A 19684-nucleotide genomic window follows, 5' to 3' on the forward strand; every position below is an offset into this window, starting at 1 on the left:
AAAAACAAACAAAAACTTATTAACACATAAAAGGTTATCAAGGTCGTTCCTCTCAGCAGGATCATTTCAGCTGTGTTATTCCTAACAGGTGTCTGCAACACCCATTCTTCCATTTAGGAATGAATATCCTGCACTCTGCAGTGCTACAGGCTTTTCTCATCTAAACACTCCTCGCTACTGTTATTTCTTGTTTTAACAATATTGCAAATTGAGACAAGTGTACTTCTCCTTAGTAACTTTCAGGAGATGCAACTCCTTAGAGTAATACTATTTCTAAAAGAAAACAACAACTTATTTTTTTACATAAAATTTACACCGTAAGTATTTCTATTTACCTACAGGCCCTGTATTTTGAACTGTCCCTCTGGAGTTTGATTTAATTACCTCACATACTTTTCCTAGTTGGTGCCTAAAATTGGCCTATACAATTTCACACAATTTTCAAGTAATACTTTAACATTCCAGTACGGCATTTGCCTTTTTGGCAGAAATATGACATTGCCTCATGTTCCATTTATTTTTTGGCTATTTTTCCGAGGACTGCCCCCTCAAGAGGCGGGGACAGCAACGCAGCAGGTTCCATTTTCAAAGGCAGTGAACCACAAACGCGACACGTACCGCACCATGAAACTGGCAAGTTTTGATGGTCCCCAGCCCAGCCTGCTGGCTGCCTTCAGCCCCAGACACTAAAACCTTAGATGAGAAGGCAGCAAAGTTCTCCAATTGATGTGCTGGGAGTCTTGACTCATTGAATAAAGCACCAGCCTCACTCCTCCAGAGGATCTGAACTACTGCAAATTCATGACATGAAGCACGTTAGAGGAAATGAGATGCCTGAACGAGTCAGGAGTGTTTGCAGATAGGTTCTGAGCCAACCATCCAACAGAACCTACCCTACTTTACAAAGCACTCTTACCAAATTCTTTCTGTCAAGTGACAGAGCACCCAGTGCCACATGCCCACATTTATAATACAGAGGAGACTTTCACAGTGCCATCTCTCACACTGAGAAGTACCACAAACACGCACAGGTTAGCTGGAGTCCTTCACTGGATTTGGCCTAGTGTCAGACTCAAGTGCTCTTCCGTTGCAAGGGAAAAAAAACAATATTGCTGGGACCTTTAATCTTGTAGTCTAGGGCATTAAAAATCCCATAGCTTCAGGATGAACAGAGTTTTTAGGTTAAAAAAAAGGATGTTAATATGCCGTGTAACTAACTGCTTGAAGAGATCATAAGATCAATTAAAATACTCCACCACTTTGAACCTTTAAATTAACAGCCTTACTAAATACACACTAAAAGGATGATCATGCAGCTTTTGAGGTAGCAGCTCAAACTAAGCCTAATATGGCTATAGGTATTCACACTCAAATTCTGAATCAACAAGGAACCCCCACAGCTAAAACAAACTATTTTCATAAAAGGCAGCTACAGAACAAGAAGTCTTCTAAACAATTACCTGTGCTTTTCAAGATTCCGTGAATTGCCCCATACACAAAACAGCCTATCCAAGTAATCAGAAAAATCACTCAGTCAAAGAAATACCAGCTTCACCACTTCTGATTTGTGCTGATGTATGTCAAAACTCATTTTGCCACCCCCAGGCACTCGTACGATGTCTCAGACAGACAGGAAGTATGCACATGGTTTCATCTCTGGTTGGAGCTCAACTTACCATAATACTAATTTTAAAAATACTCTGTACACAACTCCACTCAGCAACAATCTGTTCACTTTAGTTTTAAAAGCTCAACTGTTGCAGACAGTCCCCACTTCCTCTCAACAAATTATGCAGGCCAAAGCTGGCTGCCATGCCTTATACTTTTATTCATTGCTCTGAAATCCTGCAATCTTGTGGCTATTATAGCTGCGCGGTTTTTAGCTTCAAAGACATCCCATTATAATAGATTAGAATTTCATAATGCATTTTTCTTAGTGCCTACAAAAACCTGGTAACATAGCTTGTATTTAATGCAGTTTCTTACTAGATTTCTGAAATGGCAACAGTCAATGTTTTATCTCTGCAAAGGAACAGGTGGAATAGGCCCTTTAGTTAAATTCAGGAGGGGAAGAAGAAAAATAGGGACTACTAAAAAGAAAAAAAAATCTTATTTGAAGTCAGAAGTTACTAACAGAGTTTCTGCTGTATTTGCAACCAAAATACACAACTACCTGTATAAGAATCAAAATATGAATGCTTTGTATAGAATTATGAGCTGACATGTGGCAAGAAGCAATCTGTAGCCTGATTGCTACAGAACTGACAGGAAACTTCTAAAAATATAAGTGCTTTAAAACCTAACTGGTGCAAAAGTATATAGCTTCTTAAAGGTAGAAATCTAATCAAACAGAACTGTTCTACATGCAAGTCACACTCGTTTATTTGTTTTTTCCTAGTTCCTCTGAATAATCATCAGGATGGAGTTTTGATCATTATGCAAAGTAAGAAAATTGGTTTAGTAAAAAGGCTTGAACCTATTCACTCCTCTGAGAAAGCCAAGAATGCTAAGATAAATATTCTAAAATCTCTGTCTACCTGCAGAAAACAACAACAAAAAAGTAATGATCAAAAATAAATCAAATAAGATGAGTTTAAATAATCAAAGTTGGTGACACACACTACCTACTGCCAACAGCAGTTCTTAAATTTCTGAAACTAGGAAAGGTGGGGGGGAGATGTGTACTGCTAGATGCTCACCACCAGCAGTTAAAACAGATGGTGTGTTCTTTCATACTTCTTTTGTGAGTTAAATTAGCAACTCACAAGTGTTAAAGGGAAAAGCCTGGGCCCTCCAAACTGCAATCCAATGAATGAGGATGCCTCTCCCTGTGCATCCTTCCTTTTGCATCTGTTCTGATACACATTTGATTAGGGACTAAAGTGCTTCAACTCATGAATTCACTTGTTTCTGTTGCTTTTGCTAAATTGCAATTCTTTCACTGTAGTACACTGTATCATTTCACTGCAAGATCACACAGCAGCATTAACTAAGTAGGAGCAGATAACTCAATGGGAAAATTGGCAGCCTGCCCCAAACGACAAGATGAAGCAGTACTGCACAATAATTTAGAACTCAAGATTGTTGCAAAAAAACCACAGAAATTTAAAAAATTAGAAAATAATCTTCTTCTTTTCCTGTGGGTGCTTGATAGCATTTTCTATATTTACCTTTACATTGCACACTCTAGCACTTAAATTTCTTTTTTTTCCAAACCTCAAAAATTGAATGTATGGGACCCTTAGCTGGATGGGAAAGATGACATTTACCATCCTACCTTCTTTTTCTTTAATATCTTTATAGTCAAGCTGTCTCTTCAAATGATCTGAGTGTCAAACAAATAGCTTTCGGTCAAACATCTCCAATAAAACCCTGAAGTGGCTTTAAACTGGCTGAAAGCACTTCAGCACTAGAGTATATGCAAGGTCAAACACAAGTTTGTATTCAAAGTTTAATCTACTTGGATAGCACTCAAAAAAACAGTTAATGTTAAGTTTTATATCCAGCACACATTATTTGCAAACAAAGCAGATTAACTGAGCATTCTCTAGGAATGCTCTAACTTTTGATTCTTATAGAGAACTAGTAAAATACCATTACCATTAGATCACAGAACAAAAGAATTTTTAATTAATCTACGTTTGTAAAAGAAGAAGTCCAGTTGTAAACTGAGAACTAATTTCAAGATTAATTTCAAAATTTACTACAAAAGAGCACTTTACTTAATTCAATTTATAAAAGGGATTAGTCCTGTCAAAAATCACTACCTGGTTTGACTTTCCTGAAAAATGCGATATTTAATGTGACTGGACTACAGATAACTTGTATCAAGATGATGATCCAGTGCTGAGGCAGACTTGAAAAGTCCTTCAAGAAGCAGAGATCTGCAGTAGAACAAGAAAATTACCCAGAGCCATACAGCTGGACAAGCGAGATTGCTCACAAGTCACTGCCTTGCAGAGGGCAGCCCCATTAGGTTTAACAGCAACAACAGACACTTTTCTGCAGCACATGCACCTGAAAGCACAGCAGTTACAGGAATATGAATATACAGACTTTCTCCCCCTTCACAGAGCCTGACACTGCAATTAAAAACATCACCTGAAGGAAGGGTCAATATCGCTGCAAAGATAATTTCCTTCAATTACACCTCTGGCATCTAGTTTATTCTGATAAATTCAGACTTGATGGAGATACAGTTATCTAAGTCTCCATTTCAGACTATATTAAATTAATAGCACGTAGCACAAAGATACCTTATCTACAGAAAAAACTCCAGTTCTCTCTACCAACTTGCCTTTTGCTTTTCTCCTGGCTTCTCCAAACAGGTTGTTTTCATCTCAGACAAAGTGCAAGGCTCAGATTCACTAAGATATAAATACAAGTAACAGAACCTGAAGATGCACTTTAGAACAAGCAAACCAGGCTGTCCTCTGCTTTCCAGTTACTTGCTCTGAAAAAATATCCTCAATTTCTCCACTGGCTTCGGAGATTTAGCATGCACAGACCAACAGTCTTGTCTTCCTTTCTAGGTCAGTGCCAGCAATAACTTTTAAAACTCTCATTTTGTAAACTAGCCAAACTAAAAATACTTTTCACTTGTTTTGGATTTTGACAATGTTTGACTTCAACTAGATACACACTAATCCTTACACTTCTCCTTCATTTTCAGCATTAAGGGAATCCTTTTTTGGAACATTTTGACAGATCTTCACTCCTGGTCTAAACTAGCCATTTATTCCTCACCAGTAACCTGCTATGCTATTCTTGAGTCTCCAAGGGAAACATTACACAAGAGCTAACAAAACATATCTCAATCGGATAAAACAACTAATACACCAAGAGTGCAATATTTTTGGCTTTAAAACAGTAAGCCTTTATATTTGGCTTTCCTCGAATTCCTGATGCCACAATTATGCTTTTGAAACATCTAATAGAAAACAATTGTAATGAAATTCAAAGGCAAGCTAGCCGACAAACAGAAACTTTTAAAGAACTGCAGGTAAATTCTAGATATTAAAATATATACATATGTGTTTATGTGTGTATAAAAGTAAGTGTAAACTTAACCATTATTACCTTTATTTACCTTTTATTATTACCTTTATTTACCTTTACTGAATAAATTTTTGGAAGTTAAAATTGCAAGTATTATCATTTACAGGTCTATCTATCCTGGTCTCTTTGATGATACAGTCTAGATGTATTTCTTAGTGTCCTGATGATAATCCTTTCCTTTGTGCTTTTTTTTCCCCATTTTGGATTTAACAAATACTCTTTTTTTTTTTCCAAACTTCCTGTGAATAAGATTCTACTTTCTAATAAAAAATTATTTTACATTACATTAGCTAAGATACAAATAGCATAAAATAACTACATGCACGCAAAGTATCAAGAGTGCTTCCACCTTAGTCCATGCAGAGGCTGTATTTTCTAACACCTGAAACACCTGAAGTGTTACAATCTTTGAACAGTCTTACAATATTTGAACTGACAGTAAATTATACTGCAATACAAATATCTATCTCCATACTAGCTTTCTTTTATGGAAATATGGAGATTCATCTTTCTATAAAGGCATTACATCTTATTAAAAAAGTAAAAAAATTCTTCAGCTTCCTCTCCCAGTAAAAAAAAAGGAAAAGAGGGAAAGAAAAACTCCATTAAAAATTTAAAGCAACCACAACTATTGCATGTGCAAAGAAAAAGGTGACTATATATACATAGATAAATAAGATTACGTAAGAAGAGTTGCATGAGCCGAAGTTTTTCAATGTTCTGATTTTCCCCTAATATTCTAATGACGCTATAGGTACCTGAAAAATGAACAGGACTATTGGCAACAAGATTTCTTAACTCTATCTTCAAATCTCCTTAGAAACAGGCTACAGAACCCATGGCACTACATTAAAGACAATGAGAGACAAGACACAAACAGGGCTAAAGAGAAGTGAAGTATTAGCATTACTCTATGCACACTTGCACTATGTAGAAGCAGCCAAGCAGCACAAAAAACAATTACAATTAGGTTTGGTCTGCCACTACAGTAAAATAGTTGGTTAAGAGTACAGATAACTTCCACCCACGAAGAGCAGATTGGTTAAGATTTTAGCAATATAACCAATTATAAACACATAACTAATTATCTGGGTTTCAAAGAGAAAAAGGCCCCAGATTATTTTCTGTTAAATTTCACGTTTCTTACCAGCACCTATTGGGCCACTACTGTCAGGCGAAATATACACATCCTTGCAGAACACAGATGTCTTAACTAAGCAGGACACTGGTTAGCTGGGGCAGCCAAGAAATTAGCACAAATAATTTACCAAGGAAAACTGCAGTAAATTATAATAATGCTCACAAGCAGACTACTTCTACAATTGAATAAACTTGATTTTCACTTAGGTAGTCCTCTTCCAGAAAAAATGTAAACATTATTTTCCACAATACACTTGTCTTTCAAATGGAGAGTTCTCAAACAATTAAGTAAATTGTGAATCCTTCCCTCACACTCCATGTTAAAAAGAAAAAACCAACAACTTATTTGTATATCACACTTTCCACAGATTAACAGAAATAAATCCCTCTTCAGGAGTAAGGCATATGTAACTTAGTACAATTGCATATGTGTTAAAGAAAAGTGAGGACTAAAATTTCAAGTCCACAGGTTTTAGTTATATTTTTTCATCATTAAAAAAAAAAAAAAATAAAAAATTCTTTAATAATATTCTTCTGTGAGCTAGTTTTACAAGTATCCTAACTTGCAGGAATACAATTCCTAACTTACAAAAATTTAACAAACATAAGCACACATGCAAATTTCTCTCCTATCTCAATTCATTTTTGGAGAATACTACTGGCCAAATACTTTTGCATGGTCATTAGCAAGCATATTAAAATAAAATTAATAATTTCTCTTTCTCATTCCTCTCCCCAACAGCATTCATCTTGCAGACTAAGAGTTCAGTATTTAAGTTTGTGAAAGGAGGTTTGGGGGAAAAATGCAAAATGTAGTCAATGCAGCAACTATTCAGAACAGCTATGTAAGACTTTCCATCAGAAAATATCCATAGCCAACCAAGCCTGCATTAAAAATAAAACAGATATTAAGAAAACAGAAATACCCAGCTGAAGACAAGTTTGGAGGAGATTTGTCAAGTGCTGCATAATTATGAAGACATATTTTAGATGCATGCTACACAGGAAGTCTAAGTGCCACTGTAGAAATATAGGGAGAAAGAACAATATACATGCAGATAGTATTTAGCTAGGCTACCTTTCAGACTTCAAGGAATTAAAGAATCTAAACTACTTGTTTCATACCTTTTATCCAATTTATCCACCGAGAATACTTCTGTTTCTTTGGCTACTCATTGCTGCACCTGTTTCCAAAACATCTTCAGCTGGCTTAGCCTGTGACTAATGGCAGCCATTTCCAGGGAGTGACTATTTAAAGAAAGATCCTTGCTCAGATTCCACAAAACTCTTCAACATATTAAAGAACAGAGAATAAAATTTTTGAAGTTGCATAGGTAGTGTAAGAGTCTGTTCACTGCTTTCAAGTGTGCTGAAGCTATTACGTAAAGCCCAGTTTTTTTCTTGAAAGTCTTTAAGCCTCTTATACTAAAACCTTCATTTTTTAGCCTCTTTTCAAAAAGTAACATTTAGGATTACTCAAGTGAAAGAGGAAAAAGTCTGCCTTAAGTTTTACTTGATAGTCTTTTGTATGTCAACAATTCTAATGTTACTTTCCACATGAAACCTTGTTCCATTCTCTAAAGTTGAACAAGAGACATCTCAAGAGGTCTTCAATTCCAAGACACAATGGAGGAGTCTCAATAAAATATCAGTGTCTCCATCAAATCACCAGGTTACAGTATCAACTTCATATGCCAATGAAATTCTAATTAATTATGTGCTTATGATCACTGGTTTTTTTTCCTAAGTCTAAGAAGATAATTGAAGAGAAATTCTGAAATACTTGGCCTAAAGGATAAATCTGAACTTCCAGTACTACTGTATGCCAAATCAGCCCAATGTCATACTTATTTTCACAGAAATGCTGTGCATCACCCTGCTAGAAGAGGAATACCCAGTTAAAGCATTCACACCGGCCTTACTAAGCAACTGATGTACCCACGTACTACTTGGCTGGAATGTTGTTTCAGTGGACACAAAAGCTGTTTGAAGAGAAACTGCCAGAAAAAAAAAGGAAAGATGGCGCAGTTCCTTTTAGACTAAGGAGTTTTTTTTGTAAACACAAGTCCCATCTGCACATCACATTCAAGTACTGCAGTGGTTTAGATTTTTTCCCCAAGTTCAATTCTGAGCAAACATGAATTTTGCTCAAACATGAATTTTGTCTCCAGCTACAGCAGTAAGATAGCATAGTTCTGGAACTGTACCTGGACTTGTCTGGAATCAAGTACCTGGGAAGGAAATTTACCATTTCCTTCTGGGATTTTGTTTGTTTGTTTTAATATATATGTATATTTATATGAAGATCTTAAAAGCTGGTCTGTTTCCTCAATACTCCAACTAAGTAAATACAATACACATAACTAGAGAAACTTGATGAGGCCAGCTTAAGTATCGTGGATCATTTTTATTCCACATAGTGAATGCTATGTTTAATATTTATTGGCAGACCATAATTAGGATTTCATTACACCGTTTCAAATGCTCAAATACGTGATGCTGCATAGGAAGTTACTCAAGTGATAAAAAGGAAGATTGTTCTCTATTTTAGTGTAAAAAAGTGTAGGTATAATTTTACTGAACTAAAATCAGTGCTACTTGAGCCACAAATAAAAACATTTCACTGATTTAAAGATGACCTACTACCACTTGAGTTGCTCTCTAGATGTTATCAATGCCACATACAATACCAGTGAAAAAGTCTGCCATAGCAGGACATACACCTATCTCTCTCATATATATTATTATTACTATTCTGTTACCAAAAGAGTATTTGTTTTACAATAGTAACAAAAGCAGCACCTTACTTGCATCTAAAAACCTAAACCACCCACACTAGCAAGTGAACATAAAAATATGTACTTTTTAAATGTACAATATATGAAACAGATTCTTAAAAATAAAATGCTTATGAAATATTTATAAATTAAATGTGTTTACCTTATCAATCCAACATTTTGGCTTGTATCAGGCAAAGTAAAATGAAATCAGAATATTAGCAACAGCCAAAGAGCTACTAGCAATGAAAAACTGAATTAGTGTAGACAGCCATCTAATATACATAATACTTTCTGGAACTTTATGTTTAAATTATTCCAGGGAACACACTTGGCAGGAGCCTTGACTCCAATTCCAAAATGGATCAAGAATATCAGAATATATATTTGAAGAGTGACTTTGCAGGTTTCAACCCATGTATCCAATACAGTATGTCACCAAGTGACAATCTTTTGTACTACTCGAATTTTAGTAATGTAAATACTGGACAAGTAATCTGTGAGTAAAGGAAAGAATCCAAGATTTAATATCTTTAAAATTGTCCAACATTGCAGGAAAATAGGCAGGAAATTCTGCAAAGAAGACAAAGACACCACAGGGTTACCTAAATCATGTTCTATGTCTAAAGGTGTGTGGATTGTCATTGCAAAGTTCCAGAAGAGCACCTCAGGATGAATCTGCATTTAGAAAATGGAAATTACTCGAAGTTGAATTATTGTTGCCATTTTTGTCTCTGTTCCAGGCAGCAAAGTATTGGTACATATCAAACTCTCATTTTCAAACAGTACTTAACCAAAAGTAAGGCTGCAGTATTTCACTGTCTCCCTTGATGCCCATATAGCAGGGCAACCTTCTAAAAAAAACTGAAGCAGAAATTTATAAAATTATTGCTATGTTTTCACAAATACATTTACATTTATGGAAGTACAAAGATTAAGAAGGATATCTATTTTATTTTTAAGTTTAGTGATGTAATTTGAAGTTACACTCATTTAATATTGCTGCAACATCTATCTTTCAATAAACAGAGCAGTAAAATAAGTTTAAAAAGTGAAAACACATTTTCCATTACAAATTTCTGAATTCTGAAATGCTGGTATAACACATACTTATTTTAAAAAATGTCTCAATCCCTTATCATTTCTCCCAGGAAAAGAAGTTATGCCAACCTAAGTGTCACAGCATTAACAGGAAGATTAACTTAACACTCTTTCACTTAAATGCTCATAAAGGATATTGGAAAGTCTCTTCCACCATTTTAAATTAATTTAAAGTATTCTTTGAAATCTTAGAAGAATGTATTCTACATTTATTTTAAAGAAAACACGGAGTGGACTATTTTAAATGTACAAATGAGATTTAGTGCTTGCAAACTGCTGTTGAGAGGATAACTGAAAATAGGAAGGAAAAAAATTATCACAATGGATCAGGTTGCCCCGCCACAAACTGAAACATTTATTTTCAAATCAGAAGAGAATGTGAAAAAACAAATTACTCTCTACTATATTATTTATTTCAGCTGAAACCTTGCATCAGATACACTTGGATCTGAATTTTACTGAAGTCAAATCCCATTTCCCAAATCCCATTTAGAAGGATTGTCTTAAATGATGAGGAATACCAAGTCAGAAGGACACATAAGAGGGAAAGGGGAAAGCATCACAGATAAAAGCTCAGCCAGAACACCAGTTCTTAGGAAGGAAGATAACCTATCATCCAAATATCTGCATCGAGTTTGTGGTAATAAGCAGAAAATGTCACACACCTCTCTCTACCATCTCCAACTGGCATTAACACCTAACTGTCACCAAGTCCCCACTTGTCTACCCATAAATACACAGAGCTTCTTAACACATGCAAAAAAGAAAAAAAATGGGAGTTTTACTTCAATTCGCCTTAACTTCCTTATCAGAGTGATGTAACTTCTCCCCACATTATCATTACCTATTGTTTAAGTTTGGAATAAAGGTAGCACAATTGCTTACATCTTCCATCCATTGGTAAAAGTACCTATTGTCAAAATGCATTATAGATATAATGCATATAGAAATTGTCACCTTTATAGGACAGAAATCTAATATTTATAAATATCTTTCTATAGAACATTGTAATACCAACTGTTTCTCTAATTTAGGTAGAAAGAAACATAATTGTTATTAATGGTATTCTTTCCAAATGCTGAAGAAGAACTTGAAGGAGGAGGGAAGGCAAAGCTTATACTGGCCTCAAAAAATGAGGTTTTTCATCTGATACCATCTCTTCTTTAAAATCACTCAATTTTTTGAAATCAATGTTTATCATATTGAAAATTGAATTTTATTCATTCCTTTCAAGATACAACATCAATTCAATTAAATCTTTTCACTCAATATCTTCTAGAAATTATGGACTTCAAACCCGTAAATAAGTCTGGTGTTCTAGGTATCGAGAAAGCACAAAAAACCTTCTATGGCAATTTCACCTGTAGGGAGTTTACAAAATGTTTAGCCTAATGACTGTAAACTGCTAATTTGGCAGAGGGATGGGGAAGGATATTAAAACCAATCCTAATCAGTTCTGGTGCACTTCTGCTTTTGTGCCCTTTCTTCCTCTGCCCGGCATCAGGCAGGGCAGGAACAGTCTGCAAGTGAAGAGTCTATGTATCTGATTGTTTCTAATTTCAGCTTAGTTCCCTGTGCTCTGGCACCACACAAATGGACTGCTAGCACGGAAGACAATGAGAATAAACAGCCAAGAGTAGAAAAAGGAGACAAGACTGCATTCTTCCATAACCACACAATACCTTAATCTGACAAACTACTTATGAAACAAAATCCTTTGCTTTAAGTTGTTGGGGGACAAACCAACAGATTAAACAGTAAGAACAGCAAACTCCTCTGCCCAAGAACACTGTTATTCACATTTGTCCATCCTGGGTGATCTGCTCTGCAACAAAGCTCTATAGATGTCTGCATTCACACTTAGCTTAAATGACAACTGATAAATGCTCTCTCTAGTTACTCCTTAAGGAGATCTGTATAAATCACAATCAAAGACTACCTAAACTGGGAGTTCTGGATGCCAAAAAGTGTTTTCTTTAACGTACTGACTACCATCTTCATCCTAGAGCAAATACAGGCTCACAGGCAACAGCAGTGGGAGCAAGTAACTCCATGTTAACTGGAATGATGCCTTCCTACTGCTTTCACTCACAGTAAGGAAAATGTCTTTCATAATTAAGCACAATTTTCTTCATAGTAAAGACAGGTTCAGGTACCCCCAAAATAGTACTCCACATTAAATTAATTAATAGATACTCACTCAGGAAGTCACTGTTACCCAAGTGGTCGCACATAAAGCAGCCGGCTCATCTCAGCCCCAATTTTCTACAGGTAACTCAGCAACACCCTCCACCACCCTGCTCTGACATTCTCTCAACTGGCTTTCAGAGCTTGCTTACAAATACTTCTTGCTAAACAGGTCATGACTGCTTTATAGTCTGCCAAGGAAAAAAAAAAAAACAACCAAAAAACAATAGCGCTCTCTTTATTGAATTTCTCCCCTGGTTCAAACTAATCTTCAGAAGGAAAATAGATGTCTTGTCAAGTATTGAATATCAAAGTGGCTTGCTGTCTTTTCCTTACCTGAATTCCCTGAAATATCCCCTCATCTGGTCACCCCATGTTAACAGAAAAAAGAACAAAAAACCCAGCTACCCAGATTTATGACTTTCCATCAAAACCTTTTAAAATAATTATGGTAACACATATTAAATCACTAACATTTAGTTTATGCATAGGGCTAAACAATTTTTCTCAGTCCCCTGGAGGCCTTTTGAAGTCTTCTAGAAGTCTTTAAAAATCCATTGCATGCACATATCCAAGCAAGACAGCAAGCACGGTAACTGGACAAGACTAAGTGCTAAGTGGAAAAGGCAAAAAGTAGTATTTTTTACCTAAGCACATCAATTAAAAAGCAAACAGCCACAATACCTGACTTCTCAACATTTCTCAACTGTGACCTGAATCACATTTAAGGCAGAAATAGTTCCAGATCCATGGTTTTCAGCTTTGTACATTTCAGTAAAACAGCTGAAGGGCCTATTAAGTAGAAATGCAGAGAATCCAACTGTTGCATTTCACAACAGGTAGTGAACAGAAAGTGGGTTAACTACTTTCAAGTAAGTATGAACTGACAAATAATCAAGCATTTGGATGGCTGTGTATAACATCAGGGTGCCAAGTAAAGTTAAGCCCTAGGTTTTTCTGTCAAATTTGTTAACTTTTTCAATGAGGTCACCTCAAACTCCCTTTTATTCTTTAGCCTATTATAAAAGCATATGTTTCTAAGGAAAATGTGTGTATCTGTAGGATTTGAACAAAAAATTTGAAACCAATTTGTGACAACAGTATAATTTCCACCTTCTCAAAGTTAGTACTATTTTTCTGATTTACTCAATCAGCAAAGCATTCAGATTAAGTATTTGATAGTGACAGTAAAGCTCAATATATCAAAACCTTTGCATTTTGTTTCAAAGGGCTTTTCAACTACAATGCAGAATTTCTTTGAAAACAGACATGCAATGTGTATCACAGCATGCTTCTGCTCTGCATGTATACAATACTTGTTTTGGATTACAAAGTGAACTGAATAACCATCCCAAAGTGTTCCAGTGAAGATATGCACATTCATTATTCTGCCTACTAACATTTTTCTTAGACAGTATGCTCATACAATAGTCATGCTGCCGTGAGAGCATTGATCCAAAAATCCTTCACCAACTTTGAAGATAATAATACAGGCAACTTAACTATACTAATGCTCATAGTTTATTACAACTTCAGTCTTCTCAGTGTAAGACAGCCTTTTTTCCACTATGTGGTCTAATTAACTTTGAGCCCTTATAAACCAATACAACCATTCAACAGCCACATACTACCCATGCAGATTTGAGTTCAAGACTTCCATGCTGTTTAGCCACTGTAAAATATACAAAGACTAGCATTTAAAAAGTGCAAATAAACAATTTCAAAATAACATAGATTATTCCAACGTGACTTGTAATTGCTTGGTGCAAGTGGTGTTTGCTTTCCTTTCTACATAATTATGCAAGCACCAGGAAGTCAATAACTGCCTCTGATCACTTGTTCAAACTGGAACATCAGGAAAGAATTTAAGAAAATAATTTTTCACAATGTAAAAACAAGTTATAGAGTAAAACCACCTCTTAAGACTTACCTGTTCTCCTGCCTCCATCACAAAAACTATTCTAATGGTACTCTTCCCTTAGAAATCTCCATTTCTGCTGTAATTCAAATAGTTAACCAGAAAGTGAAAGGTCACTACATTCCACAACTGGTTTCCAGCCTGCATAAGACCAATGGATTTTCAACTGACTGTGCTCAAAGTTGGAAATTAGTGGCTGAAAAGTTTACTAGATATTTTAGTTTTGTCTTCAGCCATAATGGCAGAGAATATGAGCAATGGTCTGGCACACATTAAGGGAAAGCAGCTACCAGTGTGCACAAGTGATCTCTCTGGGTAGCTAGAGAGGTCATTAGGACAGACTACTGAAACAAAAATGTAAATTCAGGAAGAATTAAAACCAAACCAAAACAAAAAATCTACCATAAACTATAGGCATGGCTTTCTTAATTTCCTAATGTGGCAACTTTGAGCAAGCATCCAGGAACATCTAGGATTACCAAAGAGAAGTATCAACAACTATTTAATGGTTTGTACTTTACAGAATGAAAAACATTAACATGCAAATAATATCCAAACATTTAAACAATCATTTCAGATCTCTTAATTCATAGAGAATTGCTCTGGCTTCTGGGACATCTACTCTTTTGATCCCTGCTCAGCAGTGAACTTTTTAACTACAGTGGGTATATTAACTTCATTCACATATTTATATATCAAACAAATGCCATGATACATATTAAAAATCTCATAAGCATTTGCAGCAGTTCATAGTACAAATCATTGGTGAAACCAAGCTTGTGTTTATTTTTCTCTTTAAAAGCAGACACTTTGTTTTCAGGTAGTTTATTTCCTGATTCTGGAGCTAAAAAAAAGCATTCTATAAGAGTGCTTTTATACATATTGCTACCTACTTAGTAAGTAGTCATTTGATGGCATGCAATAACTTTTAAAATAATCAAACAGATTCTAGATTGTTCTAACACATACTTAATGCAAAAAGGCATTATATAAAAGGTGCTAAATTAAACAACAAAAAAACTTCACAACATGCAAGCAATCCTAGCCATTATCTAACTGTACTATCAGAGGTCAATCAATACAGGAAAAAGCCTGATTTAGTAGAACATCACAATAACAAGCATAATTCTATTTAAACTTGAACACTTCTTGTAAGACATATTTCAAAAGTCTGTTTTTAAGTGGTCTTAGCAGTCCATGGGAAGACTACTTAATAGGCTAAAGTTACTGGTTTATACTAGGGACTTCATTTCCTTGGATTAAGTTGGGTTATTACAAGGAGAGCAATTATACCAACAGCTCTGGTAATCTCTTAGCAGGCAGCATACCTCTCTTGTGTCAAAGCGTTGTGAAATGCAAGAACACAAGTGACTTACAGTTTCGTGTCAATGTTGGTGCTGTTCCTAACTATACCTCACTGTGTTTTACAAACAAAGATCAACATTTTATCCATACCACACAGGCGGGGAGAGGAGTCAGTAAAGCTAATTGAGTCGTTCAAGTTTGCATAAAGAGACAAGGTACGACAAGGAATCCAGTTCTAAGGCTCTGTGCACCAGAATCCACAACGCTCTGCACTTGAAAGAATGACCAAGGCATAAATGAAAACAGAGGCCTCAATCGTGCAGTCAGAAGCAAGTCTGCATCAGCAGACTCTAAGCAAGACTAGGTCTTAGAGCATTAAATCCTCTATATGCTGAAGCGTCCTTGAGTATCCAAAGAGTGTGCTCTTTGGATAACTTAAAAAATAAATGCACAGAAATATACAGTCATATTTAAACAGTATCTTGATCTAATATAGTCAATGTTACCTTGAAGTGATACAAACAGAAAGCTAATAATTCTCTTAAGCACTCTCCCTTACTGCTTCTTATTGGACTAACTTGTATCCCTGTAAGTTTAATAAATTACAAATTTAAGCCAGACAGAAGGACTGATCCACTGTATAACTCCTAAAATCTTGGTTAGGTTGTTGAATCTTAGAAAGTTCCTTGGAACCACAATTCGGTTTAAAGTTTCCCTGTAATAATTAAAGCTTCAAAGTAATGACTTACAGATTAACCTCCCTTAACACTACAGGGCACAGTAAATAAAGTACGGGAGAAATATCAAGCATATATAAGTTAAACGCTACACACATACACACACAAACTGCAAAAACTACAGACTTAAACTTAACACCTGAACATTCTGACAGAATTTATCCTAGCTTTAAAAATAAACATGCAATAGTAGCACAAACCTTACCGAAGACTAAGTAAGCTCAGAGAGTTTTTTAAAAAAATACGGTCTATTAACAGGTTTTTGTATTTGTTACTCTAAATTTAATCATTTGTTATACATTCAATTCAGCCTGAAGTGGGTCTATATCACTGTTTCACAGAACACTTTGCGTTCTACTTGTGATCTGACCTCCTCATGCTCCCAGCTGTCTATCTACATATTAATATGGCTCTAAAACCTCAGTATCTGAACCTAATCTCTATGGTAACTGTAAGATTTGTTTACACTGAAAAAGAATATTAGAAACGTATGTAAATTTAACTGTCATTTAAATAAGTATTTTTTCCTTCTGGGGGAAAAAAGCACCCTCTACTGCCTCCTATTTATCTTGCTTCCATCTCCAGTATCCCCACCAGGCAATGAACCACATTTGGAAAGCTCCCTATCATACAACTTTAACAGCCTGTTGTTGTAAATTCATAAATAGTTTACTTTTAATAAAACAGACAGACGTGTGCAGTATCTTGTATCTTAGCACTTACTAGAGAAAAATCATAGGGCAATTAAAATGTGATTTTTAAAAAACACTGTCATAAAGTCACCAAAAGAAAAAAAAACATGCTAAACCTTTAACAGCTATACAGAAAGACTTCACTGCTCAGCAACTCAGATCAATCTAGAAATTAAGAGAGCCTATTTCATTTACCATTTCTAGCAGTGAATATAGTACTGTATGCACATTTTACATAATACTTATTCACAGACAGTAGGCAAAAACTCTTGATAGTAGAAGAACCAAAATACAGATTGCTCTTTTTTATTAACAAAAACCAAAGAATTGATGCATCACAGGTTTGCAACAATCGTTTTTTATAAGATTTGTAGTATTTTGAAATGAGATTTACTGCTGCCCAGCAGGACTGGGAGCTAAATTACATGGGGGTGATGGTAACACGAACAGCAGTTTAAGCGAGACATATCAGCAAAATGGTAAAAAGAAAAACTCTTAACAAACGCAGTTGTTAAAAACTACTTTTAGGTACACAGTTCTTGGCCACACACAGAACAAATCATTCTATTCCACCAAAACGATCTTTCTTGCTATTTAGCTTGCATAATATACCAAACATAAATAGTCTAGAAAGGTCTAAGAGAAGAAAAATGCATGACAGTGAGGTACATGAATACTACACAGCACCGAGAGGAAAATTAGAACCTGTTTGAAAATCTTTCCGCACCTTACAGCAATCATTTCACTGCGGAGAATCACTTACTTGCACCCTCCCCGATCACATCAAGATTACTCATTCAACAAAACTCCTATTGACGAATAGAAAGTAAGTAAATCTACCCTCTATTCAAGTAAACAATGTTGTAGAGCCAGCATTTCACCCACAACGTTACTTTCTCGAGGAGGGTGACTGTGTCCTGCTCCTCCATGAAGCAAGCTCAGCCCAGGCAGCCATGTCCTTATTCTCCTACAAACAATGTTTCTGAAGGAGAACAGCCCCTGCTCGGGGAACTTGCAGCTTCCCCCAGCATAACGCGGTTGAGCAAAGCCCGCCCCACGATCAGCAAACAAGCCAAGGCACAGAAACACGGCAGTGGGGGCGAAGCTGCCCGCAGTCTGGATCTGCACCAGCTCCGAGCCTCGCACCGGGGTCGGGACAGATGGACTGACAGATAGGACAGCATTTTTCCATGCAACCCTCCCTCCTTTCCCCTCCCAGGCACACAAGCGAGTGTTTTACCTTCATGATGAGCTCAGGCTGCGGTAAAAGCCTCGATTGTGGCTGAGCGGCCGAGGCTGGACCTGGAATTTAAAACAAAGCGCTAAGGCACCGCACCAGCCGCTCACACCGGGCGGGGGGAGGGGAGCCAAACATCGGGTGGGGGCGCTGGGCTCCTCCCGATACTCCCCCTTTCCTTCCCGGGATCCCCCCTTCTCCAGCGGCTCACCCCCTTTCCTCTTTCCTCGGCCGCCGTTTCCCCCCCCGGCTCCCACACGCCGCGGCTTCCCCTACACTCGCTGCCACTGACGCCATTTCTGTCAGAGGAGGAGAAACTTGCCACAACAACAACCCACCCCCGGCTGCCGCGGGAGGGGGAGGCGCCCCGGCCGCCTCCCCGGGGCGCTGCGCCCCCTCCCCGGGCACCGAGCGGCGGGAGGGCACCCGCGGGGGTCCCAGCGCAGAGAACACCCCCCTCCTCGCTTTACCGCCGGGAGAGAGGAGAGAAGGAGGGAGAGAGGGAGGGAGGCTCTTCCTCCATTGTACGAGGAAGAGAGCCCGTGTGCACGGCAGTGGAGCGGGGTGTCAGGAGCAGTCCCCCCACCCCGACACACACACACACTCTTTTGTAGGGGCTGCGGCTCCGGATCGCGGCGGCTCCTCCTCCCTCCGTCTCCCCCCCTAAATAAAGGAAAGCGCTGACTCCGCCGCAGGAGTTTCGGCAGCAACAGCCGCAACTCCCCGGCTCGGCGCAGCGGGTCCGGGCGGGGGGAGGGAGGGAGAGCAGGCAGGAGGCGGCGGAGGAGGGGAAGAAAAGGAAGAAGAAGAAGAAAAGAAGGGAGCGGGGACGGGGAGGGAGGAAGGGAGGGGGGCGGGGAGAAAGGGGCCCGACCTGCTCGGCGGGGACACGGAGCGTGTGTCTGTACGAGTGTGGAGGAGGGGGCTCCGTCCCTCCCGGCAGAGGGGCTGGAGGAGAAGCCGCCGGTCCCTCCCCCCGGCCCGCCACTGGGTGTTTGGGGTGGGGGGGGGAAGACGAAGCAACGGCGAGTCCCGCCGCAGTCTCGCTACCAGGAGAAAAACAAGCGCCCCCCTCCCTCCCTCGCCGCCGCACGCCCGGCCCCGCGCCCCCACGGGGCCCCCCGCCGCCTCCCCGCCCGCCGCCGGCGGGGCACGGGGGCTCCTTCTCCGGCTCGGCGCCCTCACCTTTGTTCCGCTGCGACCGCCCGCCCGCTACTCCCCCGGCCCGAGGCGGGGGGCACGGAAGGGAACTGGGCGAAGGCGCCTCTCAGCTTCAGGCACCCCCGGCCCCGCTCAATGCTGCTGCAGCGGCTCCGCTGGCGGCGGCCCCGCACGGCGCACCGAGGGGCCGATCCGTCCTGCGCGGCCCCGGCGGCGGTGACTGCACGACTCGGTCCCCCTCCCCCTCCCGCACCGATGGCTGACTGACGGGCGAACGGGAACGGCCACGCCCCCTTCTCCACCTCCCCCATTGGGCCGTGTCCCGCAGGGCCCGCCTACCCCACTGTCCCATTGGCCTTCGTGTCGGAAAT

General features: G+C 38.6%; 1 protein-coding gene across 3 annotated transcripts in view; it reads right to left on the minus strand.

The window, feature by feature from the left end:
• The window catches only part of ARID4B (AT-rich interaction domain 4B), an 88118-nt gene extending 68542 nt beyond the window's left edge, over positions 1-19576 (minus strand). The window contains exons 1-2 of one of the 3 annotated variants that reach the window (XM_030235990.2): positions 19338-19576; positions 18156-18217 (exon numbers count right to left, since the gene is read on the minus strand). In XM_030235990.2, coding sequence (XP_030091850.1) covers positions 18156-18161 — 6 coding nt within the window. In that variant the 5' untranslated portion in view covers positions 18162-18217; positions 19338-19576. Of the gene's footprint in view, positions 1-18155; positions 18218-18363; positions 18383-19337 lie in introns of those variants that run through there. The other 2 variants (XM_030235988.2, XM_050971983.1) reach the window with 2 other exon arrangements.
• Positions 19577-19684: the final 108 nt, after the last annotated feature.

Source organism: Serinus canaria, chromosome 3 (assembly GCF_022539315.1).
Source record: "Serinus canaria isolate serCan28SL12 chromosome 3, serCan2020, whole genome shotgun sequence".
In the NCBI taxonomy this organism is placed as follows: Eukaryota; Metazoa; Chordata; class Aves; order Passeriformes; family Fringillidae; genus Serinus; species Serinus canaria.